The following is a 25670-nucleotide window of genomic DNA, read 5'->3' as shown; positions in this document are numbered from 1 at the left end:
ATGACAATGTAATGTCTCTCAGTGGAGGCTAGTGAGGGGAGGATGGCTCAAAATAATGTCCGGAATGGAGTGAATGGAATGGTATCAAGCACGTTTAAAAAAAATAATCTATATAGACCTATATCTATCCTACCTTGCCTATCTAAGGTCTTCGAAAGCCAAGTCAACAAACAGATTACCGACCATTTCGAATCCCACCATAACTTCTCCGCTATGCAATCTGGTTTCAGAGTTGGTCATGGGTGCACCTCAGCCACACTCAAGGTCCTAAATGATATCTTAACCGCCATCGATAAGAAACAATACTGTGCAGCCGTATTCATTGACCTGGCCAAGGCTTTCGACTCTGTCAATCACCACATCCTCATCGGCAGACTCGACAGCCTTGGTTTCTCAAATGATTGCCTCTCCTGGTTCACCAACCACTTCTCTGATAGAGTTCAGTGTGTCAAATCGGAGGGTCTGCTGTCCGGGCCTCTGGCAGTCTCTATGGGGGTGCCACAGGGTTAAATTCTTGGACCGACTCTCTTCTCTGTATACATCAAGGATGTCGCTCTTGCTGCTGGTGAGTCTCTGATCCACCTCTACGCAGACGACACCATTCTATATACTTTCGTCCCGTCTTTGGACACTGTGCTATCTAACCTCCAAACAAGCTTCAATGCCATACAACACTCCTTCCGTGGCCTCCAACTGCTCTTAAACGCTAGTAAAACCAAATGCATGCTTTTCAACCGGTCGCTGCCTGCACCCGCATGCCCGACTAGCATCACCACCCTGGATGGTTCCGACCTAGAATATGTGGACGTCTATAAGTACCTAGGTGTCTGGCTAGACTGCAAACTCTCCTTCCAGACTCATATCAAACATCTCCAATCGAAAATCAAATCAAGAGTCAGCTTTCTATTCCGCAACAAAGCCTCCTTCACTCACGCCGCCAAGCTTACCCTAGTAAAACTGACTATCCTACCGATCCTCGACTTCGGCGATGTCATCTACAAAATGGCTTCCAACACTCTACTCAGCAAACTGGATGCAGTTTATCACAGTGCCATCCGTTTTGTCACTAAAGCACCTTATACCACCCACCACTGCGACTTGTATGCTCTAGTCGGCTGGCCCTCGCTACATATTCGTCGCCAGACCCACTGGCTCCAGGTCATCTACAAGTCCATGCTAGGTAAAGCTCCGCCTTATCTCAGCTCACTGGTCACGATGGCAACACCCATCCGTAGCACGCGCTCCAGCAGGTGTATCTCACTGATCATCCCTAAAGCCAACACCTCATTTGGCCGCCTTTCGTTCCAGTACTCTGCTGCCTGTGACTGGAACAAATTGCAAAAATCGCTGAAGTTGGAGACTTTTATCTCCCTCACCAACTTCAAACATCAGCTATCTGAGCAGCTAAACGATCGCTGCAGCTGTACATAGTCTATTGGTAAATAGCCCACCCTTTTTCACCTACCTCATCCCCATACTGTTTTTATTTATTTACTTTTCTGCTCTTTTGCACACCAATATCTCTACCTGTACATAACCATCTGATCATTTATCACTCCAGTGTTAATCTGCAAAATTGTAATTATTTGCCTACCTCCTCATGCCTTTTGCACACATTGTATATAGACTCCCCCTTTGTTTTCTACTGTGTTATTGACTTGTTAATTGTTTACTCCATGTGTAACTCTTTGTTGTCTGCTCACACTGCTATGCTTTATCTTGGCCAGGTCGCAGTTGCAAATGAGAACTTGTTCTCAACTAGCCTACCTGGTTAAATAAAGGTGTTCTCAACTAGCCTACCTGGTTAAATAAAGGTGTTCTCAACTAGCCTACCTGGTTAAATAAAGGTGTTCTCAACTAGCCTACCTGGTTAAATAAAGGTGTTCTCAACTAGCCTACCTGGTTAAATAAAGGTGTTCTCAACTAGCCTACCTGGTTAAATAAAGGTGTTCTCAACTAGCCTACCTGGTTAAATAAAGGTGTTCTCAACTAGCCTACCTGGTTAAATAAAGGTGTTCTCAACTAGCCTACCTGGTTAAATAAAGGTGTTCTCAACTAGCCTACCTGGTTAAATAAAGGTGTTCTCAACTAGCCTACCTGGTTAAATAAAGGTGTTCTCAACTAGCCTACCTGGTTAAATAAAGGTGTTCTCAACTAGCCTACCTGGTTAAATAAAGGTGTTCTCAACTAGCCTACCTGGTTAAATAAAGGTGTTCTCAACTAGCCTACCTGGTTAAATAAAGGTGTTCTCAACTAGCCTACCTGGTTAAATAAAGGTGTTCTCAACTAGCCTACCTGGTTAAATAAAGGTGTTCTCAACTAGCCTACCTGGTTAAATAAAGGTGTTCTCAACTAGCCTACCTGGTTAAATAAAGGTGTTCTCAACTAGCCTACCTGGTTAAATAAAGGTGTTCTCAACTAGCCTACCTGGTTAAATAAAGGTGTTCTCAACTAGCCTACCTGGTTAAATAAAGGTGTTCTCAACTAGCCTACCTGGTTAAATAAAGGTGTTCTCAACTAGCCTACCTGGTTAAATAAAGGTGTTCTCAACTAGCCTACCTGGTTAAATAAAGGTGTTCTCAACTAGCCTACCTGGTTAAATAAAGGTGTTCTCAACTAGCCTACCTGGTTAAATAAAGGTGTTCTCAACTAGCCTACCTGGTTAAATAAAGGTGTTCTCAACTAGCCTACCTGGTTAAATAAAGGTGTTCTCAACTGGCCTACCTGGTTAAATAAAGGTGTTCTCAACTAGCCCACCTGGTTAAATAAAGGTGTTCTCAACTAGCCTACCTGGTTAAATAAAGGTGTTCTCAACTAGCCTACCTGGTTAAATAAAGGTGTTCTCAACTAGCCTACCTGGTTAAATAAAGGTGTTCTCAACTGGCCTACCTGGTTAAATAAAGGTGTTCTCAACTAGCCTACCTGGTTAAATAAAGGTGTTCTCAACTAGCCTACCTGGTTAAATAAAGGTGTTCTCAACTAGCCTACCTGGTTAAATAAAGGTGTTCTCAACTGGCCTACCTGGTTAAATAAAGGTGTTCTCAACTAGCCTACCTGGTTAAATAAAGGTGTTCTCAACTAGCCCACCTGGTTAAATAAAGGTGTTCTCAACTAGCCTACCTGGTTAAATAAAGGTGTTCTCAACTAGCCTACCTGGTTAAATAAAGGTGTTCTCAACTAGCCTACCTGGTTAAATAAAGGTGTTCTCAACTAGCCTACCTGGTTAAATAAAGGTGTTCTCAACTAGCCTACCTGGTTAAATAAAGGTGTTCTCAACTAGCCTACCTGGTTAAATAAAGGTGAAATAAAAAAAATAAAAAAAATAAAAATACCCTTGTGAAAGGCCTTTCTAATCGACCTGGCCCGGGTATCCTGGAATGACATTGACCGCATCCCGTCAGTAGATGATGCCTGGCTATTCTTTAAAAGTGCCTTCCTCACCATCTTAAATAAGCATGCCCCTCTCAAAAAATGTAGAACTAGGAATAGATATAGTCCTTGGTTCACTCCAGACCTGTCAGCCCTTGACCAGCACAAAAACATCCTGTGGCGTTCTGCATTAGCATCCCTTAGCAACGATTAAAACATTCCCAAATCAGAAACCGTGGATTGATGGCAGCATTCGCGTGAAACTGAAAGCGCAAACCACTGCTTTTAATCAGGGCAAGGTGACTGGAAACATGACCAAATACAAACAGTGTAACTATTCCCTCCGCAAGGCAATCAAACAAGCTAAGCGGCGTACACATCACAGACAAACTGAATTGGTCCACCCACACAGACAGCATCGTGAAGAAGGTGCAGCAGCGCCTCTTCAACCTCAGGAGGCTGAAGAAATTCGGCTTGTCACCAAAAGCACTCACAAACTTCTACAGATGCACAATCGAGAGCATCCTGTCGGGCTGTATCACCGCCTGGTACGGCAACTGCTCCGCCCACAACCGTAAGGCTCTCCAGAGGGTAGTGAGGTCTGCACAACGCATCACCGGGGGCAAACTACCTGCCCTCCAGGACACCTACACCACCCGATGTCACAGGAAGGCCATAAAGATCATCAAGGACAGCAACCACCCGAGCCACTGCCTGTTCACCCCGCTATCATCCAGAAGGCGAGGTCAGTACAGGTGCATCAAAGCTGGGACCGAGAGACTGAAAAACAGCTTCTATCTCAAGGCCATCAGACTGTTAAACAGCCACCACTAACATTGAGTGGCTGCTGCCAACACACTGACTCAACTCCAGCCACTTTAATAATGGGAATTGATAGGAATTGATGTAAAATATGTCACTAGCCACTTTAAACAATGCTACCTAATATAATGTTTACATACCCTACATTATTCATCTCATATGTATACGTATATACTGTACTCTATATCATCTACTGCATCCTTATGTAATACATGTATCACTAGCCACTTTAACTATGCCACTTTGTTTACATACTCATCTCATATGTATATACTGTACTCGATACCATCTACTGTATCTTGCCTATGCCGCTCTGTACCATCACTCATTCATATATCTTTATGTACATATTCTTTATCCCCTTACACTTGTGTCTATAAGGTAGTAGTTTTGGAATTGTTAGCTAGATTACTTGTTGGTTATTACTGCATTGTCGGAACTAGAAGCACAAGCATTTCGCTACACTCGCACTAACATCTGCTAACCATGTGTATGTGACAAATAAGATTTGATTTGATTTGATTTTGAATAGCCCCCGTGATATGCAACTTTTCAGGGAACAAATATACACAGGCAGTTAGAAAAGCTAAGGCAAGCTTTTTCAAACAGAAATTTGCATCCTGTAGTACTAACTCAAAAAGGTTCTGGGACACTGTAAAGTCCATGGAGAATAAGAGCACATCCCAGCTGCCCACTGCTCTGAGGCTAGGAAACACTGTCACCACCAATAAATCCACTATAATTGAGAATTTCAATAAGCATTTCTCTACGGCTGGCCATGCTTTCCACTTGGCTACCCCTACCCCGGTCAACTGCCCGGCACCCTCCACAGCAACCCGCCAAAGCCCCCACCATTTCTCCTTTACCCAAATCCAGATAGTTGATGTCCTCTCTTTCTAAAAAATATCTGCCGAAATTGTTGCAACCTCTATTACTAGCCTGTTCAACCTCTCTTTCGTATCGTCTGAGATTCCCAAAGATTGGAAAGCTACCGCGGTCATCCCCCTCTTCAAAGGGGGTGACACTCTAGACCCAAACTGCTACAGACCTATATCTATCCTACCCTGCCGTTCTAAGGTCTTTGAAAGCCAAGTCAACAAACAGACTACTGACCATTTAGAATCCCACCATACCTTCTCCGCGATGCAATCTGGTTTCAGAGCTGGTCATGGGTGCACCTCAGCCACGCTCAAGGTTCTAAACGACATCATAACCGCCATCGATAAGAGACATTACTGTGCAGCCGTATTCATCGACCTGGCCAAGGCTTTCTACTCTGTCAATCACAACATTCTTATTGGCAGACTCGACAGCCTTGGTTTCTCAAATGATTGCTTCGCCTGGTTTACCAACTACTTCTCTGATCGATGGACTGTTGTCCGATCCTCTGACAGTCTCTATGGGTGTGTCACAGGGTTCAATTCTCGGGCCGACTCTCTTTTCTGTATACATCAATAATGTTGCTCTTGCTGCTGGTGATTCTCTGATCCACCTCTACGCAGACGACACCATTATGTATATTTCTGGCCCCTCCTTGGACACTGTGTTAACTAACCTCCAGACGAGCTTCAATGCCATACAACTCTCCTTCTGTGGCCTCCAACTGCTCTTAAACGTAAATAAAACGAAATGCATGCTATTCAATCGATCACTGCCCGCACCTGCTCGCCCGTCCAGCATCACTACTCTGGACGGCTCTGACATAGAATACGTGGACTACTACAAATACCTGGGTGTCTGGTTAGACTGTAAACTCTCCTTCCAGATTCACATTAAGGAACTCCAATCCAAAATTAAATCTAGAATCGGCTTCCTATATTCGCAACAAAGCATCCTTCACTCATGCTGCCAAACATACCCTTGTAAAACTGACAATCCTACCGATCCTCGAGTTCGGTGATGTCATCTATAAAATAGCCTCCAACACTCTACTCAACAAACTGGATGCAGTCTATCACAGTGCCATCCGTTTTGTCACCAAAGACCCATACACTACCCACCATTGCGACCTGTACGCTCTCGTTGGTAGGCCCTCGCTTCCTACTCGTCGCCAATTCCACTGGCTACAGGTTAAGTCTCTGCTAGGTAAAGCCCCGCCTTATCTCAGCTCACTGGTCACCATAGCAGCACCCACTCGTAGCACGTGCTCCAGCAGATATATCTCACTGGTCACCCCCAAAGCCAATTCCTCCTTTGGTCGTCTTTCCTTCTAGTTCTCTGCTGCCCATGAATGGAACGAATTGCAAAAATCTCTGAAGCTGGAGACTCACATCTCCCTCACTAGCTTTAAGCACCAGCCGTCAGAGTAGCTTACAGATCACTGCACCTGTACATAGCCCATCTGTAAACAGCCCATCTATCTACCTACCTCATCCCCATACTGGTATTTATTTATTTTGCTCCTTTGCACCCCAGTATCTCTACCTGCACATTCATCTTCTGCCAATCTACCATTCCAGTGTTTAATTGCTATATTGTAATTACTTCGCCACCATGGCCTATTTATTTCCTTAACTTACCTCATTTGCACTCACTGTATATAGACTTTTTGTTTTCTTTTGTTCTACTGTATTATTGACTGTATGTTTTGTTTATTCCATGTGTAACTCTGTGTTGTTGTATGTGTCGAATTGCTACGCTTTATCTTGTCCAGGTCACAGTTGCAAATGAGAACTTGTTCTCAACTAGCCTACCTGATTAAAAAAAGGTGAAATTAAAAATTAAAAAATTAAAATATACACGTGTTTGATACCATAATACTCCAGTGGTCTAAGGCACTGCATCTCAGTGCTAGACGTGTCACTACAGATACCCTGGTTTGAATCCAGGCGGTACCACACACAGCCTTGATAGGGCGGCGCACAATTGGCCCAGCGTTGTCCAGGTTTGGCCCACATTGTAAATAAGAATTTGTTCTTAACTGACTTGCCTAGTTAAAAAATATATATATATTTTTTTATACATTATTATGAGCCGTTCTCCCCTCAGCAGCCTCCACTGAATTGTTGCTATACATTGTTGAAGGGAGGTTAATCCTCTTCCACTGGAACAAAGGCTTGGGGCGGGGACATCACTCCATCACTTCTAGTGTAATTCTCTGGATCCACACACACTTTACATGGTAAAGGGAGGGGCTTAGACAACAGATTAGATACCGAGAGAAATGTTTCCTGATCTGTTTAGATAACAGTCCCTTTAGGGGCTGGTTTCTCGGACACAGGTTAAGCCTAGTCCAGGACTAAAAAGCACGTTTGAGTCCAGGATTAGGCTTCTGTCTGGGAAATTGGCCCCATAAAAGTCTAGTTGTGAGTGAAATTCAATGTTAATTCATGTGCATGGTTCCTGTCAAATGAACGTAGTAAACAAAGATGAAATGGATAAAAACACAACATTATTTCTACCCAGCTCTTTTGACATGATGTGTTCTGACTTCTTGTGTGGTTAACTGAAGGTGGGATGTTTTAGACATGTGTAGTGATGACAATCTAGTGTCAAATACCCAAAACGTATAGTCATATCTGATGTAACACCCCCCAAATAAGGTCACACAACAAGGATGTCATTCATTAAAAAAATAGTGCTCTTTATTATAAATTATTGAAATGTCGTATGAATATAAATATGTGCAAAGTTTTTAGTTCTGCTTGCTTCTGCGATCTCCTTTTCTTCAAACTCGATCCTGCTTCTACTGCAGCCAGTCACCTGGCTAGACAATAATGAATATCTTTATAAAAGATAGAAGAAAACCTGTTGGCATTTTTCTGTCAGTCATGTAAACATTGTCTGGTTTTAAGAAAAATAAATTGAACAGGATGAACCTTAGATGCTCTCTTTGAGAGGAAGAGAGATTCTCAGATTTTAATACATTCAATAGCAAGTGATATCTGGTATCCTGTCTGTGGCACAAATACCACCACATTCATCGGGGTATATTTCCTATCCACTGAGGGCTTACCCGGACTCTATTTCCTCTGTATATAGTGATGTTATTATCTCAAGTATAAAAGCAACCCCTCATTCATTTATTCGTCATGCAAGTATTCGTTGTTCAGTCAAGGAACCGTTTTGTTGGTGAGTTCAGGACAGGTTTGGCATGTTCAAATCAAAAGCCCTGCCAATCAACCAATCATTACACACATCTTCAACACCTTAAGTCTCAAATATAATGTTCTCCATTCGGCCGTTTGTGGCTTCACACTTCTGTAACATTGGGTCATAATTGGTTTGCAGTTCTGGCTAGTTTTTCTAAGGAAATAAACAACTATTGACTCAAAGTGTGATGTTGGAGGTGGTGACGTTGGTGACGTTAAATGTCCCCTTTGGAACATGGGTTAGAATTCCGGTTGCTAGGCAGTTTCCTGGCAAGGCTGAGACAGAGATCCCAGTTTTCCCAGAGGAAGCCAAAAAGCTTGGTACTCCGACCAACGAGTTTAATACTTCCAGGCTCAGGGCTAATGTCCGTAACTAATATCCAACAGCCAGCTAAGGACAGTCAATACAGCCAATCCTGATGTAATGGTTGAATGGATAGGAGAGGCTGGTGTGTTTGTGTTTCTCAGGCCGGTGCCGTGCCACAGCCAGACCCCGTGGTTAGCAGCAGTGGGAATGTGTGCTTCGTCAGAGGTGTGAAGGCAGGCAAGATGCTGGCTCAGAGCCTTCATCGACTAAAGAGAGAGAGCGGACCTCGGGAGGAAGTTATTAGTCATGCAGTGAGGTTAGAGTTGAGGTTGGGAAATAGTTCTTTTCTGGTCCAATTGAAGGCCTGACTGACACACATCTGAACCAATTAGCAGCACACCGACTGGCCGTTTAGCCTCTCAATGAACCAGTCCTCCTTTCTCTCTCTCTCTCGTTCTGTCTTTCTCTCTCTCTCCTTCTCTCTCGTTCTGTCTCTCTCTCTCTCTCTCCTTCTCTCTCATTCTGTCTCTCTCTCTCTGCATGAATGAGAGACTGGAAAGTCTGATGACGACGCCCACCTCTTGTCTTGTGGTTGGCAGCCTGTTGAGAGTGACTGGCTGACGTGGGACCAGTATAGCTCTACTCCTCATGGTAACGTTATATCACTCCTGGGCTTGGGAGATAGGTACAGTACAGCCCTTATGAGAACCACAATACCAAGCATCTTCTTCTACTTTCTCAGACTGACTCATGCTGCTGCCTTCCCCTCTGCCTCGTCACCCTGATGTGGGTGAACCATCCCTCTAAGACACAGATACAGACAGTCATATTTCCCCCCCAGTTCTGTGGGGTACTGCCACACTGTCTCTCACACCGGCCCAAGTCCCCTTCATAACACCTTTATCAAGTCTTATGCCATCGAGGCACTACATGTCCAGAGAGGCCTAGATGGGCGCGTCGTACTCCTGCAGGAACTCTTTGAGGGGGTGGGGAAGCTGGTCCCGTTTGCTGGATATGTCCAGGTGTCCGTTGACTGTTTTCCTACACAGGTGCTGCAGGCTGGACATAGTGGAGGAGAAAGGTTTGAGGAGCTCCAGGGGAATCTTCTCCCCTCCAGAGTAGATGTAGTAGGAGGCGTTCCCTCCCCTCGTGTTTTTCTCCACCAGCGAAGCCCCTTTGGTCGGGGGCATGTAGTGGTGGACCAGCTTCAGCACACAGTCGAAGCGGGGCACAGCCTGCATGCTCTTGGGGTCCGTCTGGAGTAAGAAGGACCCGGAGTCACACTGGATGCGCAGGTTCTTGGTGCCAGACGCCGTCTTGACGCTGAGCGTGAAGAAGTGTCGGTTGTCGGAGCTGTCGCGGATCAGGAAGGTGCCGACGGACTCGGCGGCCAGCATGGCGTTGGCCTCCTTGCCATTGATAGAGCCCCAGTAGAAGCCGCTCTCCTGGAGCTTGTGCAGGGTGGTGACAACGAGCTGGTACTGCACCTTGGAGCTGAAGGTCTTGTAACGGTGAGGCAGCCGCATGGTGGAGTCGAAGGGGCTGCTGCTCATGACGGAGTCAAACTTGCTGTGGGTTACCATGGCGCTGCGCACCGCTTCTTTGCGACCTGCCTGGTGAGCACTGGGCACCACACAGACAACAGAAGACTAGAAGGAGGAGGTCGGAGAGTAGAGGTCACCAATCTCCCTACAGAGGTCAAGGCCTTTAGGTGTTGTTGTTGTTGTGTCTGGAGAGGATAGTCCTGGAGAAAAAGCAGAGAAAATCATCAGTGTCCAAAGTATCTGCTCAGAGTGGAGTGATTTGGACATTGAGTGGACCTCAGGGCATTTGGCAATATGATCTAAATAACTGACGTTTAGTTTATCAACTCAAGATATCCAGTTCTATCATTTTAATTATAGAAATAAATAACATTCGATAAAAGGTTTATTTATAGTGTAATTGTTTTAGGATTGAGAGTAATCTAATAGTCCTCAACTCATGTAGCTCTCAGGCAAAGACTATGCTTTGGCTATAATTTCAAATATTCTAATTAAACTTCTCTGGTTACATAGTGGAACATTTTTACCAATGAGGCCCTGGCTATTTTCTGTCCTGTAGCGGACTATTGAGAACCACACGAAGTAATATGATTCGACACCGCTCATGTTGCTATCGTCACTCCAATTACGCACTGCTACATGATTTATAAGCATATTATTTACGACAAATCGCCTATATGGCTATTGTATGTGAAAGGTGAAAGTGAAAACACTATATTTCAGTAGAATAAACGTGATGTGCAATTAGGCTACCGTTTACTCTGTCCTGCTCATTTACAGGAAAGTTGGTTTTTTATCTCTGCCCTCCGGCTCAGTCACCGCGGTCAGTTCCAGTAAAGTCGAGCAGGCTAGTGAGCGGAATCCTTCAACTGTTGCATCATTTTACATACAAAAGTCCCATGAAAAAAAATCGCTAATGATTTATAATGATACATTGTCTTCGCCTTTGCTACTTTTAAACAATAGAATCAATAGAGTCTTGTTTCTTACCTTTTAACGGTTTCTCTCTGTACTTGGAACTTTTAAAGTTTATCCAATTACTTCAATCCCTTGAGTATATTTGTTTCCTTGAGCTTGATATCTTGTGTTGTTCAAATTGTAACAATTGTATCCTTGCTGATGTGCAATGTCCTTTACAGTGTCAGTTGTGTCCTTTGTCTGTGTTCTACGTTGGACTGACTGGACGTTGCTCGTACATCATTTGCCTCTTTAATGATCGCGCAGAGCTTGCGAGTAGCGCTCATAATGTGTCGGGAGGCTCCACCCCCTTGTTTTTCCAGTAAGGGCCTCTTGGCAGATTGTCAGTAAGAAATGTTTTTTTTTAAAGGACGATTCCTGGTATTCAACAGAGAAGTCCTCCCCTCCCCCGCTGTTCCTCCAAAATGAAGTTATGGAGTTCCAGGCAATAACTTTTCCTGCAGCGAATTGATTGTAAAAACGGTCTGTTATCGCCTTATTGTATTAGCTTTGCTGGTAATAGTAATGTTATTATAATGCACTAAATGCATTATAATACCACTAGACTACTATATATTTAGCATGTTGTAAACATTATAAGGTAATCAATATTGTCCAACCTATTGGTTTGCAGAATAGGCCCATATAGTGAAAAACATGTTAAGGTAATCACATGATCTGATACATTTGACGTTTTAAGAAGTAGTTTCATTAATCTGAGCACTGTTGACAGTGGTTGGTAAATGGGCCTCCTAGTGGAACAGCCAGAACACGCTGTTCTTCTCTGGCAGCGGCTGAATGCTATGCCAGTGCCCCATAGAGGGCGCCAATATGTTTTGATTGGACAGTTCAAGCTTTAAACCAACATTTATAACTTTATTATGGGGACACCGTTTCCTTGGCAATGGCTGTCAGTTTCTTTAGAACTGGCAACATTTTTACATCCTTTGCTTTTCATAGACTACTATCCTATACAGATCAGTTATCCAGAATGCATTACATCCTTTGCTTTTCATAGACTACTATCCTATACAGATCAGTTATCCAGAATGCATTACATCCTTTGCTTTTCATAGACTACTATCCTATACAGATCAGTTATCCAGAATGCATTACATCCTTTGCTTTTCATAGACTACTATCCAAAACAGATCAGTTATCCAGAATGCATTACTTCCGGCCGTGATAGGGAATCCCATAGGGCGGCGCACAAATTCCCCAGCGTTATCCGTGTTTGGCCAGGGTAGGCCATCATTGTAAATAAGAATGCTCACCATGCTCATAAACATGTCCATTTCATTCTTAATATCATTTGAATCATTCAATCAAAGTATACATTTGAACGAAAGGAGTTGGGAAATTCGGGACACTACAGGAAGATGGCAATAAAACAAAACAAAAAAACCCTGATCGTTTAACATCCCTTAGAGTAAATCACGTGATCTGACACATTTTGTAGTGTAAGACGTTGAACTAGCGGAGCGTACTCTAGTCGTGTCCAAAATGGCACCCTCGTACTTTAGACTAGGATCAATAGGACTCTGGTCAACATAGAGAACTAGATGCCATTTGGGATGCAGCCCTAGTGTTACACTCCCTGTCTCCATGTACTGTAATGTGTGACTTGTTCCCTGCTCATCATCCTCTGTTTCTCCCTTCCTGTTTACTCATCAGAGATCTGACTGACACAAGCCCTGAGAATGGGTAGGTAGATTAACCCAGGGTTTAAACAGCCAGTCTATGGTAATGAAGGTGGTTCAATGGTGATTAACTTTGCCGGGGGGAATCTGAAGAGTTGCATTGGCTCCCCGAGGTAATGCAGGGGCGTTAGGCTCAGAGGGCTACTTACTGTCTAGTGGCACACAGGCAACCCGGGCTCAAACACCAGGCCAGGTTTCTACCACTCCCTGCCATCTCACCCACCTCAATGTCCACACTCTAATATTCATCCGCCCAGGCAGGGAAGACACCAGGCAGGCCAACGCAGGAAGAGAGAGAGAGAGAGAAACAAGTTAGGCAGTGGGCACAGGCCATTAACGAGGGTTGCGTGCTCCATTTGATCATTTTCTTAACCAGATCTTTACTGAGAGGGGGAAGGTGGAGACTAAAGAGAGAGGGCAGTGGTAGGGCGCTCCAGGCATAAGCGACATAAGCAGGAGATATGCTGTAAAACTGCACATTTTTTCTCTCTGCCCCGTGGCCTATGGAGCAGAAAAATGAACTGCCCGTCCCTACCTTGAGGCTATGCTCAAACCCTACACCCCAACCTGAGTACTCAGTTATGCCACGTCTGGTCTCTTGGCCCTATCTTCCGAAAACATCTGAAACCCTACCTCTTTAAAGAGTATCTTAAATAATCCCACAGCACCCCCCCCTCCCCTTAATAATAATACATTGTCTCCCCCCACTAGCACTGACTTTGATAATAGCTACTTTATTGAGGAAAAACATTGTACTATGACTGTGATATGTGGTTTTCCCACCTAGCTATCTTAAGATGAATGCACTAACTGTAAGTTGCTCTGGATAAGAGTGTCAGCTAAATTACTAAAATACACATGTAAATGTGACAAAATGAGCAGAATTGCATGACATTTGTTATAAAATTTCTCAACTTCTCTCTGCTCCATGGCAAAATGTGTAGAATTGCAGGAAATGTGTAAATATCACCATCAAGAGGGGGGCCATTAAAATGTTTTGCCTGGGAGGGGGGTACCCCAACCAAATATGGCTTAAGGCCCCCAAAAGTCTAGGGCCAGCCCTGGCAGGGGGGATGATGTCGTTTTGGCACAGCTCATAATGAGCTTTGGAGAGAGCCAGCTGTGTCTGCAGCGGTGAGTCAGGTGCCTGGTGATTCAGATCAAGACCTCTAGACTGGATAACTAGGGCTGTGTCCTAAATGGCACCCTATTCAAGAGCCCTATGGGCCCTGGTCAAAAGAAGGGCACGACATAGGGGATAGGGTGCCAAATGGGATGCAGCCTAGGGGGGAAAGCAGCCAGTCAGACAACTCCACTGTATTCCATTTGTTTTCCAGAAAACCCTGTTGTGTCATCAGTGTGAGACAGGCATACGGCTGGTTAGCAGGCCCTCCTGGGGGAAGAATGGAAGTGAGTAGAGAGGAGATGTGGTGTTGAGTTGGCCCAACCAGGAAAGAGGAAGTCATAGGAAGTCATCACACAGCCAGTCTAGGGATCTCATTGTCTTAGACACCTGGCAGACATCAAAGAAGCCGTCATATTGTAGCCTACACCGACAGCAGAACAGATTGAATTCAAATGAAAAACAAAGAGAACAAAGAGTTTATTTAAAGTGCATTATCAGAGTCTTCTTCAGTTTAAAGAGTAAATGATCATTTTTCCTTTACAATCAAGGCTGAGAGGAATGACTTTTTAAACAGCGGGGTGGAGCATAATACAAGTTCCAATGTTTCACTGTCTGTCTGCCAACAACTCTGGTCTGTGTGTACTTAACCTGGAGGGTAGTGGTCAGATCTCTGGTCTGTCCGGGGTCAGCAGGACCTGTCTACTACTAACTGCCCTGTAACTGTACCTCCCAGCTCTCCTCTGCTGTTCCTGTGTCTCTGTGCATTTGGCAGGACGTCTGAAGAACAGGTTGAGAGGCTTGGCTGGGTAGACACACAAGTATGCAAGCACAGATTCACGCACAAAGATTCATGCACACATACACACACACGTACACACACAAACACACACACACGTACAGATACACACACATACAGAGACATTAGACAAGTCTGTAGTCTCATCAAACAGTCACCCAGGTTTATAGTATGACTAAACCAGAGTGGGTGAGTTACACTAAACCAATACAGCCTAAGGACTTCCAGTATTGCCTTACTGTACAAACGGTTTGATATATTCCACTATTTACTACTCGCCCTCTCCAAACCTCGAAGTGGAGTGACTTGAATTGGAGTGAGTTGAAGTGGAGTGACTTGAATTGGAGTGAGTTTTTTTATTTAATTTTACCTTTATTTTACTAGGCAAGTCAGTTAAGAACAAATTCTTATTTTCAGTTGAAGTGAAGTGAGTTGAAGTGGAGTGAGTTGAAGTGGAGTGAGTTGAATTGGAGTGACTTGAAGTGGAGTGACTTGAATTGGAGTGACTTGAAGTGGAGTGACTTGAATTGGAGTGAGTTGAATTGGAGTGAGTTGAAGTGAAGTGAGTTGAATTGGAGTGACTTGAATTGGAGTGAGTTGAAGTGAAGTGACTTGAATTGGAGTGAGTTGAAGTGAAGTGACTTGAATTGGAGTGAGTTGAATTGGAGTGACTTGAAGTGGAGTGAGTTGAATTGGAGTGACTTGAAGTGAAGTGAGTTGAATTGGAGTGAGTTGAAGTGGAGTGACTTGAATTGGAGTGAGTTGAAGTGGAGTGACTTGAATTGGAGTGAGTTGAAGTGAAGTGACTTGAAGTGGAGTGACCTTTCCTATAGAAGAGGATAGGATGAGGTGTTGTGACTATTTGGTGGTCTGAAACATTCAGCTTCAGGGGTAAAGCGAGACAAAGTAGAGACAAAGTAGAGTTGCAATTCAACGGCTCAGACACGAGAGGTATGTGGCAGGGTCTACAGTCAATCACGGACTATAAAAAGAAAACCAGCCCCATTGCGGACCAGGATGTCTTGCTCCCAGACAGACTAAACTTCTTTGATCGCTTTGAGGAAAGCACAGTGCCACTGACACAGCCCGCTACCAAAACCTGTGGGCTCTCCTTCACTGCAGCCAACGTGAGTAAAACATTTAAATGTGTCAACCCTTGCAAGGCTGCAGGCCCAGACGGCATCCCCAGCCGTGTCCCCAGAGCATGCGCAGACCAGCTGGCTGGTGTGTTTACGGACATATTCAATCAATCCTTATCACAGTCTGCTGTCCCCATATGCTTCACATGCTTCAAGTTAACTGAGCTAAATGACTAACACCCCATAGCACTCACTTCCGTCATCATGAAGTGCTTTGAGAGACTAGTCATGGACCATATCACCTCCAGCCTACCTGACACCCTAGACCCATTCCAATTTGCTTACCGCCCCAATAGGTCCACAGATGACGCAATCACAACCACACTGCACACTGCCCTAACCCATCTGGACAAGAGGAATACCTATGTGAGAATGCTGTTCATCGACTACAGATCAGCATTTAACACCATAGTACCCTCCAAACTCGTCATCACCCTGGGTCTTGACCTCACCCTGTGCAACTGGGTCCTGGACTTCCTGACGGCCGCCCCCAGGTGGTGAGGATAGGTCACAACATCTCCACCCTGCTGATCCTCAACACTGGGACCCCAAAAGGGTGCGTTCTCAGCCCTCTCCTGTACTCCCTGTTCACCCATGACTGTGTGGCTATGCACGCCTCCAACTCAATCATCAAGTTTGCAGACGACACTACAGTGGTAGGCTTGATTACCAACAACGATGAGACGGCCTACAGGGAGGAGGTGAGGGCCCTCGGAGTGTGGTGTCAGGAAAATAACCTCACACTCAACGTCAACAAAACAAAGGAGTTAATCGTGTAGTTGAGAGGTTAGAAAGTTTTAAGTTCCTCGGCGTACACATCACGGACAAACTGAAAGGGTCCAACCACACAGACACCGTGGTGAAAAAGGTGCAGCGGCGCCTCTTCAACCTCAGGAGGCTGAAGAAATTTGGCTTGTCACCAAAAACACTCCCAAACTTTTACAGATGCAAAATCGAGAGCATCCTGTCGGGCTGTATCACTGCCTGGTAGGCAACTGTTCCGCCCATAACCATAAGGCTCTCCAGAGGGTAATGAGGTCTGCACAACACATCACTGGGGGCAAACTACCTGCCCTCCAGGACACCTACACCACCTGATGTCACATTAAGGCCAAAAAGATCAAGGACAACAACCACCCGAGCCACTGCCTGTTCTTCACCCCGCTATCATCCTGAAGGCGAGGGCAGTACAGGTGCATCAAAGCAGGGACCGAGAGACTGAAAAACAGCTTCTATCTCAAGGCCATCAGACTGTTAAACAGCCAGCACTAACATTGAGTGGCTGCTGCCAACATACTGACTCAACTCCAGCCACTGGAAAAATTGATGTAATAAATGTATCACTAGCCACTTTAAACAATGCCACTTCATATAATGTTTACATACCCTACATTACTCATCTCATATGTATAGACTGCACTCTATACCATCTACTGCATCTTGCCATCTTAATGTAATGTATCACTAGCCACTTTATATAATGTTTACATACCCTACATTACTCTATACCATCTACTGCATCTTGCCATCTTAATGTAATGTATCACTAGCCACTTTATATAATGTTTACATACCCTACATTACTCTATACCATCCACTGCATCTTGCCTATGCCGTTCTATACTATCACTCATTCATATATTTTTGTTATGTACATATTCTTATTCATTCCTTTACACTTGTGTGTATTGTTTGGTAATTGTTGTGAAATTGTTAGGTTAGATTAGGTTAGATTATGTTAGATTACTCGTTGGTTATTACTGCATTGTCGGAACTAGAAGCACAAGCATTTCGCTACACTCGCATTAACATCTGCTAACCATCTGCTAACTAAAATCTGATTTGATTTGACTTGCTCTCGGTGGATGCTTCCAATTTTCAGAATGAGACACCTGTGTCCTCATGCATTCATTTGTTAAAAAGGCCTCCATTTCTAATGGAGGATGGTGAATGAATGGTACGGGCCTAATGATCTTATCTGTGTCCTGCTGTGCAGCTTCCATTCATTGAGTTTACCACAGGATGTTGGTGGCAACTTAAATGGGGAGGACAGGCTCGTGCTAGTGGCTGAAGTGGTATAAGTGGAATAGAATCAAAACCATCAAACACATGGTTTCTATATGCTTGATGCCATTCCATTTGCTCTGCTCCAGCCACCATTATGAACCGTCCTCCCCTCAACAGCCTCCACTGGAGTTTAGAGTAGATGAAATGTCTAGGGTAAAGTGTTGCATCATTACTGTTGACAGTACAGTACCTGGAAGTGATGGGATATGGAGGAAAGTTCCTGGCACCAGAGCTATCTTATCAGTCAATCTTATTCCTGTTTGGAGGCTAGCACCACCGTAGCCTTAGTTCCTGTTTGGAGACTAGCACCACCGTAGCTTTAGTTTCTGTCTAGAGGTGGTGCACCACTGTAGATTTAGTTTCCTGTGTGAGAAAGGAAACTCATACTATACATAGGAATGTGTCAGCTTCTTCTTTCATGTGAAATTCTAAGAATGATGTGCACAGCTGTAGTGTAATTTGGTAAAACCATAACTTGCCCAATGCAAGTAAGTCATGCTTAGACCATCCCTATTCCCTGATATCGAAATGACCATGACTTCCTGGTTAGTTGAGTAAGACCACTGGGTACAAGTACTAATCAGACAACATTGATTTCCAGTTAACTGAGCTGAACAACTGACTTATGTATATAAAACAAATCAGTTCTGAATGTAGAACAATACTACAGTGTTTCTTAAACTATGCTAAGCATCTTGAACAGTTACCACATCAAAGAAATATGTCATCACACCATAAAAGCAGACTTGTCTGGTGAACGTGATGTTTTAGACTAGTCATGCTTAGAGAGCTGATTTTTGAATGGACAGGGAAGAATAGAGCTTTGTGATGGCTTCCTCCTCACATCTTCAAAATGCATTAATTGGCACTAAGAAGATTCCGCACAGGCCGCCCAATCATTGTGGTTACCAAAAATAATTTTGATGTATTGTTTTGGCGTGTAGGAAGCGGAGTAAGGACATTTTCCCATGAAATGTCTATTTTCACAGGTTATTTATGTAGTTGCTTGTCACGACTCCGACCGAAGGACACTCCCCTTCCCGTTCGGGTGGCGCTCGGTGGTCGTCGTCGCTGGACTACTAGCTGCCACTGATTATTTCCTCCCCCTCCTTATGTGTTCATTGAGTGCACCTGTTTTGAGTTAGGTAGTTAGTAGTAAGGCTTTATTAGTCAGCTGGCCCGCATGGTTCCTTGTGCGGGATTAATTATTGTGACCGTCTGTTTGGTGTACTTGTGTGCACGTCTATGGGTTTTGTGTTTCCCATTTTGTGTTTTTTTCCTGGACAGTTTAAGTCCCCCTGTTTGGGGCATTTGTTTGTTCATTACGCCCTGTGTTTTCGTGAGGGTTGGCTTATGTTTGCCGTTTCTCTGTGCATTAAAATAGCACTCCCCTGAACTCTCTGCTTCCTGCTCCTGACTCCTCACCCACTACGCTCAGATCGTTACATTGCTGCAATACATCTCTGTCTCTTCAGGGGAAATACATCTTTTATACATCCAATGTACGAGGGAACAACACATCAAAGTGAAAGCTGAATTATATTTTTTTAAATGATAAAAAAGGCAGTGAAAATGTTTTACATGTTGTTAACATTGTGTTCCAAGCTCCCTCGTCTGTTTGGAACAGATCTTTGTGCCCTCTGGTTATTCCATGAATATTTACACTGAAAGTAATTGTAGGGTAGAGGGAGATGTTCCAATTGTTAGAGGCTAATGTAGAACTCACCAATAGGTCTGATTGCTTTAGTAGACTAATGTAGAACTCACCAATAGGTCTGATTGCTTTAGTAGACTAATGTAGAACTCACCAATAGGTCTGATTGCTTTAGTAGACTAATGTAGAACTCACCAATAGGTCTGATTGCTTTAGTAGACTAATGTAGAACTCACCAATAGGTCTGATTGCTTTAGTAGACTAATGTAGAACTCACCAATAGGTCTGATTGCTTTAGTAGACTAATGTAGAACTCACCAATAGGTCTGATTGCTTTAGTAGACTAATGTAGAACTCACCAATAGGTCTGATTGCTTTAGTAGACTAATGTAGAACTCACCAATAGGTCTGATTGCTTTAGTAGACTAATGTAGAACTCACCAATAGGTCTGATTGCTTTAGTAGACTAATGTAGAACTCACCAATAGGTCTGATTGCTTAGTAGGACTAATGTAGAACTCACCAATAGGTCTGATTGCTTAGTAGACTATGTAGACTCAGCCAATTGGTCTGATTGCTTTAGTAACTATGTAGAACTCACTAATAGGTCTGATTGCTTTAGTAGACTCATGTAGAACTCACCATAGGTCTGATTGCTTAGTAGACTAATGTAGAACTCACCAATAGGTCTGATTGCTTTAGTAGACTAATGTAGAACTCACCAATAGGTCTGATTGCTTTAGTAGACTAATGTAGAACTACACCAATAGGCCTGATTACTTTAGTAGACTAATGTAGAACTCACCATAGGTCTGATTGCTTTAGTAGACTAATGTAGAACTCACCAATAGGTCTGATTAGCTTTAGTAGACTAATGTAGAACTCACCAATAGGTCTGATTGCTTTAGTAGACTAATGTAGAACTCACCAATAGGCCTGATTACTTTAGTAGACTAATGTAGAACTCACCAATAGTCTGATTGCTTTAGGAGACTAATGTAGACTCACCAATAGTCTGATTGCTTTAGTAGACTAATGTAGAACTCACCAATAGGTCTGATTACTTTAGTAGACTAATGTAGAACTCACCCAATAGGTCTGATTGCTTTAGTAGACTTATGTAGAACTCACCAATAGGTCTGATTGCTTTAGTAGACTAATGTAAACTCACCAATAGGTCTGATTGCTTAGTTAGACTAATGTAGAACTCACCAATAGGTCTGATTGCTCTTTAGTAGGGCCTAATGTAAAACTCCACCAATAGGTCTGATTGCTTTAGTAGAGTATGTAGAACTCCCCAATAGGTCTGATTGCTTTAGGAGATTAATGTAGAACTCACCAATAGGTCTGATTGCTTAGTAGACTAATGTAGAACTCACCAATAGTCTGAATTGCTTTAGTAGACTAATGTAGAACTCACCAATAGGTCTGATTGCTTTAGTAGACTAATGTAGAACTCACCAATAGGTCTGATTGCTTTTAGTAGACTAATGTAGAACTCACCAATTGGTCTGATTGCTTTAAGTAGATTAATGTAGAACTCACCAATAAGGTCTGATTGCTTTAGTAGACTAATGTAGAACTCACCAATAGGTCTGATTGCTTTAGTAGACTAATGTAGAACTCACCAATTGGTCTGATTTGCTTTAGTAGACTAATGTAGAACTCACCAATAGGTCTGATTGCTTTTAGTAGACTAATGTAGAACTCACCAATAGGTCTGATTGCTTAGTAGACTAATGTAGAACTCACCAATAGGTCTGATTGCTTTAGTAGACTCCCATATCAAAGTGGACAGATGTTCCTTTGCAAAGTAAAAAAATGGAGGCGCACAGATGAACACACAATGGAAGGTAATACCTAGTAGCACTGTTGTGCATGCGTTGCTAAGCATTGGGCAAGATTCTTAGGTTAAACCTCCGATCTCAGGAAGGATATTTCAAAAGATGCAGAATCTTCAGACCACAAAGTAACACTCACACCCACCTGTTTCCACCATCAGCATGTTGTGTGACATTTACCGTGCCTGCTAACTCTGATCAGACACTTCTGGCCATAAGCAATTGATAGGAAGATAGATATGATCCACCACAAGTGTGTTAGTCCTTTAATCATCACGGGGAAAGATGACAGAAAACAAATGAATGTGGGCTGTATCCACCTTGCTGGACAAGATCTAGTGTTTTTATGACAATGAAAACCTTGCTGTGTTTGAGGTCTAATATCTGTGCCGTCTGGGACGAAGCAAGCACACACATTTTCTTCAGGAAACGCAGCTCTTCTAGTTTGACATTGTTGATTGTGCCAGTAGTTGCTAAGCGTGAAATCAAATTATCTGAATGGGCGTTCTTCCTCCAGTAAATGGTACACAGCCAGGGTGCTTGAGGCCAGCCCATTCTCTCCTAAACATTCATTATGGTCCTTACTGCTGTCAGCACGTGGTCCCAGTCTGGCCTGGAAGACTGAGACGAATCCACAGTTTCAAAGAAAAGACACCTGACTACTGCTGTCCCCGGCTGTTGGATCAAATACCCCAGGGGTTTCCCCCCAACAGCCATTGGACTGGGCTCCCAGGGTTTCCCCCCCCAGCAGCCATTGGACTGGGCTGGGTTAGGGAGAAGTGGAGAACGACGTGTGTGGAACTAGAAGAAACTAGGGGTGGAATTAGATGGGGGAGAAAAGCTTCTGGGGAAAAAGGTTACTGGGAATTCATCACTGTAAAATCACGAGGAATTCAGTTCAAGAAACCCTTTCATTCAATAAATCTTTATTGTTCCCACGAGATACATTTGGTTAGAGCAAAATAATATGCCTCCTGAGCACATATACACAAACATGTACAAACAAAAATGAATCCAGTTAATCAGTAACACATCCACGATACAATATATTTCAAATGATACCCCCACCATGTTCCAGCCCAATTCCATCGCTGGTGTTTCCTATACACCTGGGTTTGGGGTAAACAGGTCCACATTGGGCTAAATGGTCCTGATGTGTAATCAGTTATGTATTGGAGCGCATCACATGCACCACTTAACACTCATTCCATTCTGTCTCATGTCCTTTTCTATTTGTGCCATTTGTGTGCTAATGTCATCACAGCTGTAAACAATAAGCCATGGTCAGAGAGGTCTGGATTAATGGTCTCACATCAATCCCTAATTATGTTTTCTTCAATGTTCTCATGCCACTTGTTTTGCACTTTAATGTGCATGACTTTTATCTCCTATTTTAGCCCATCACGTGTGTGATTATAATTGTATAAATGTGTCAGGGTTTTCGTCCTTACACATTTAGGACCCAAAAACGCAGCGTGGTAAGTGTTCATGTTTTTAATGAATAACGAACACTGAACAAATAAACGTGAAGTAAATCAAACCGAAACAGTCCCGTGTGGCACAGACACTGACACGAAAATAAACCACCCACAACTCAAAGTGAAACCAGGCTCCCTAAGTATGATTCTCAATCAGGGACAACGATTGACAGCTGCCTCTGATTGAGACCATACTAGGCCGAACACAGAAATCCCAAATTATAGAAAAAACGAACATAGACAACCCACACAACTCACCCCTGACCAACTAAAACAAAGCTATAATAACAGAAACTAGCGTCGCGAACGTGACTAAATGTTACTCCTCAATGCTTCCTATTTTCCGGTATTCCCCTGTTTTGACCCGTTTCCCCTGTATTCCCCCTGTTTTGTCCCGTTTCCCCCATGTATTCCCCCGTTTTCCCCCTGTATTCCCCTGTTTTGTCCCGTTTCCCCCTGTATTCCCCCGTTTTCCCCCTGTATTCCCCTGTTTTGACCCGTTTCCCCCCTGTATTCCCCTGTTTTGACCCGTTTCCCCCCTGTATTCCCCTGTTTTGTCCCCCCTGTTTCCCCCCGTTTCCCCTTGTCCCGTTTCCCCCCGTTTCCCCATGTTTCCCCCCGTTTCCCCCGTATTCCCCGTTTCCCCCCTGTATTCCCCCGTTTCCCCCCGTTTCCCCCCTGTATTCCCCCGTTTCCCCCTGTATTCCCCTGTTTCCCCCGTTTCCCCCCTGTATTCCCCTGTTTCCCCCGTTTCCCCCTGTATTCCCTGTTTCCCCCGTTTCCCCCCTGTATTCCCCCCATTTCCCCCCTGTATTCCCCTGTTTCCCCCCATTTCCCCCCTGTATTCCCTGTTTCCCCCCGTTTCCCCACTGTATTCCCCTGTTTCCCCCCGTTTCCCTCCTGTATTCCCCTGTTTTGTCCCGTTTCCCCCCTGTTTTGTCCCGTTTCTCCCCGTTTCCCACATGTATTCCCCCGTTTCCCCCCGTTTCCCCCCTGTATTCCCCCGTTTCCCCCATGTATTCCCCCGTTTCCCCCCGTTTCCCCCCGTTTCCCCCCTGTATTCCCCTGTTTTGTCCCGTTTCCCCTGTTTTGTCCCGTTTCTCCCCGTTTTCCCCCATGTATTCCCCCGTTTCCCCCATGTATTCCCCCGTTTCCCCCATGTATTCCCCCGTTCCCCCCGTTTCCCCACTGTATTCCCCTGTTTCCCCCCGTCTTCCCCTGTTTCCCCCGTTTCCCCCCTGTATTCCCCCCATTTTCCCCCTGTATTCCCCCTGTTTCCCCCCATTTCCCCCTGTATTCCCCTGTTCCCCCCCGTTTCCCCACTGTATTCCCCTGTTTCCCCCCGTTTCCCCACTGTATTCCCCTGTTTCCCCCCGTTTCCCCCCTGTATTCCCCTGCCACAGGTAGTAAATAAATACTGTGATTTTGCCTTGCACTGAGCTGGAGGATGTCGGAGATGTCGGGGAGGTTGCACTTTGAGGTGCATGTTTTACTGCCCTGTGGTAGGTCAGAAAACACGTCACCGTCACTGTGCTGTGACTGTGACTGAAAGCTATACACTAATGGCCCATTTTCAATGTAAGACATTACCCTAGTGTTTATTGTTGATTCTGGTCTTCACAAGTCCTTGATGTCACCTCTCGCTATGGAAACACAACTCCCCCCAAATAAATAATGTCCAGGTGAGAAAACAATCACGACTGTATGTGTCTGGTCCCTCAAGCCAGACACATGGTACAGACATCTAAAATATTCCTCTCTCCAAATCTTTGTTGACATATTTATAACAAGTTATTTCATGTCTTCTGTTTTGTGACATTATTCCTAGTATCTCTGTGCCAATGGGATGCAGGGCAACGTCCCAGGTGGCACTGATAGATGTGTACACATTCCCAGTAGGATCAATGTTTGTTTGCAACCCTGCTATTCTTCCATTGACATTGGCATAGAGCCAATGCCATAACTTACAACATGGACTCCAGAGAAGGGATGGGTTTGTTTAGTTGACAACGATGGGAAAATACTTTGTATTGTCAAACTCTTCACAGACGTGGTAGTTTGGTCACTCTCTCTCTCTCACACACACACACACACACACACACACACACACACACACACACACACACACACACACACACACACACACACACACACACACACACACACACACACACACACACACACACACACACACACACACTTTACCACTTGGTCACTTCCTGTTTGGTTTTATTCCTGACATGATCCTAAAGTGAGACAATGACAGGAAAAAAGGAAGGCGTGTGTTTCAATTTAGCCATGTGACATTGAGTTAGGCACTATTAGGAGGTTCTCTAAAGCTACTGTTGACTTGTATATTTAGTCCCCTGGGGGTGAAACCTGTTTTCTGAGGAAGACCTGGCGAGAAGAGAAGTGAGACTAAAATGAGAAAACAGGTCATGTGCCTGACCAGTGTTGGAATGTCGACAGTCATATATTTGAAGGGAGGTTGTGAGAATGGAGAATGGAAAATCCTGCATGATATTATTACTGTCACATTCGTGGCTCTGTCGTGGTTCTGAGGAAACAGTTAAAGGTGGAAGGGAATGTCACTAACGTCATGAGGCCGACCTGACAATGTGTCAATGTGCCACCATACACCACACGTGACCAAAACTCCTTCGATGTGAATAGTAACAGATACTGTCTGTCTTTTCAGTGCACTGCACATGATACAGGAGTAGTCATTGGAGGCCATGAAATTCATGTGATTTCCATAACCCTTAAGTTAAATGTTAGT

At 44.1% G+C, this 25670-nt stretch overlaps 1 protein-coding gene across 1 annotated transcript; it reads right to left on the bottom strand.

The window, feature by feature from the left end:
• Positions 1 to 7750: 7750 nt before the first annotated feature.
• On the bottom strand, positions 7751 to 11360 carry LOC109886409 (suppressor of cytokine signaling 3). The gene is made up of 2 exons (XM_020478099.2): positions 11124 to 11360; positions 7751 to 10333 (listed from the first exon to the last, which is right to left on the bottom strand). The coding sequence occupies exon 2, from the start codon at positions 10170 to 10172 to the stop codon at positions 9534 to 9536; it is 639 nt and encodes a 212-aa protein (XP_020333688.1). The 5' UTR covers positions 10173 to 10333; positions 11124 to 11360; the 3' UTR covers positions 7751 to 9533.
• Between the last annotated feature and the right edge of the window lie 14310 nt (positions 11361 to 25670).

The sequence above is a fragment of the Oncorhynchus kisutch genome, unplaced genomic scaffold (assembly GCF_002021735.2).
Source record: "Oncorhynchus kisutch isolate 150728-3 unplaced genomic scaffold, Okis_V2 scaffold1896, whole genome shotgun sequence".
Classification (NCBI taxonomy): Eukaryota; Metazoa; Chordata; class Actinopteri; order Salmoniformes; family Salmonidae; genus Oncorhynchus; species Oncorhynchus kisutch.
Note: the sequence above shows the minus strand (reverse complement) of the source record. Positions and strands in the feature narration are given on the sequence as shown.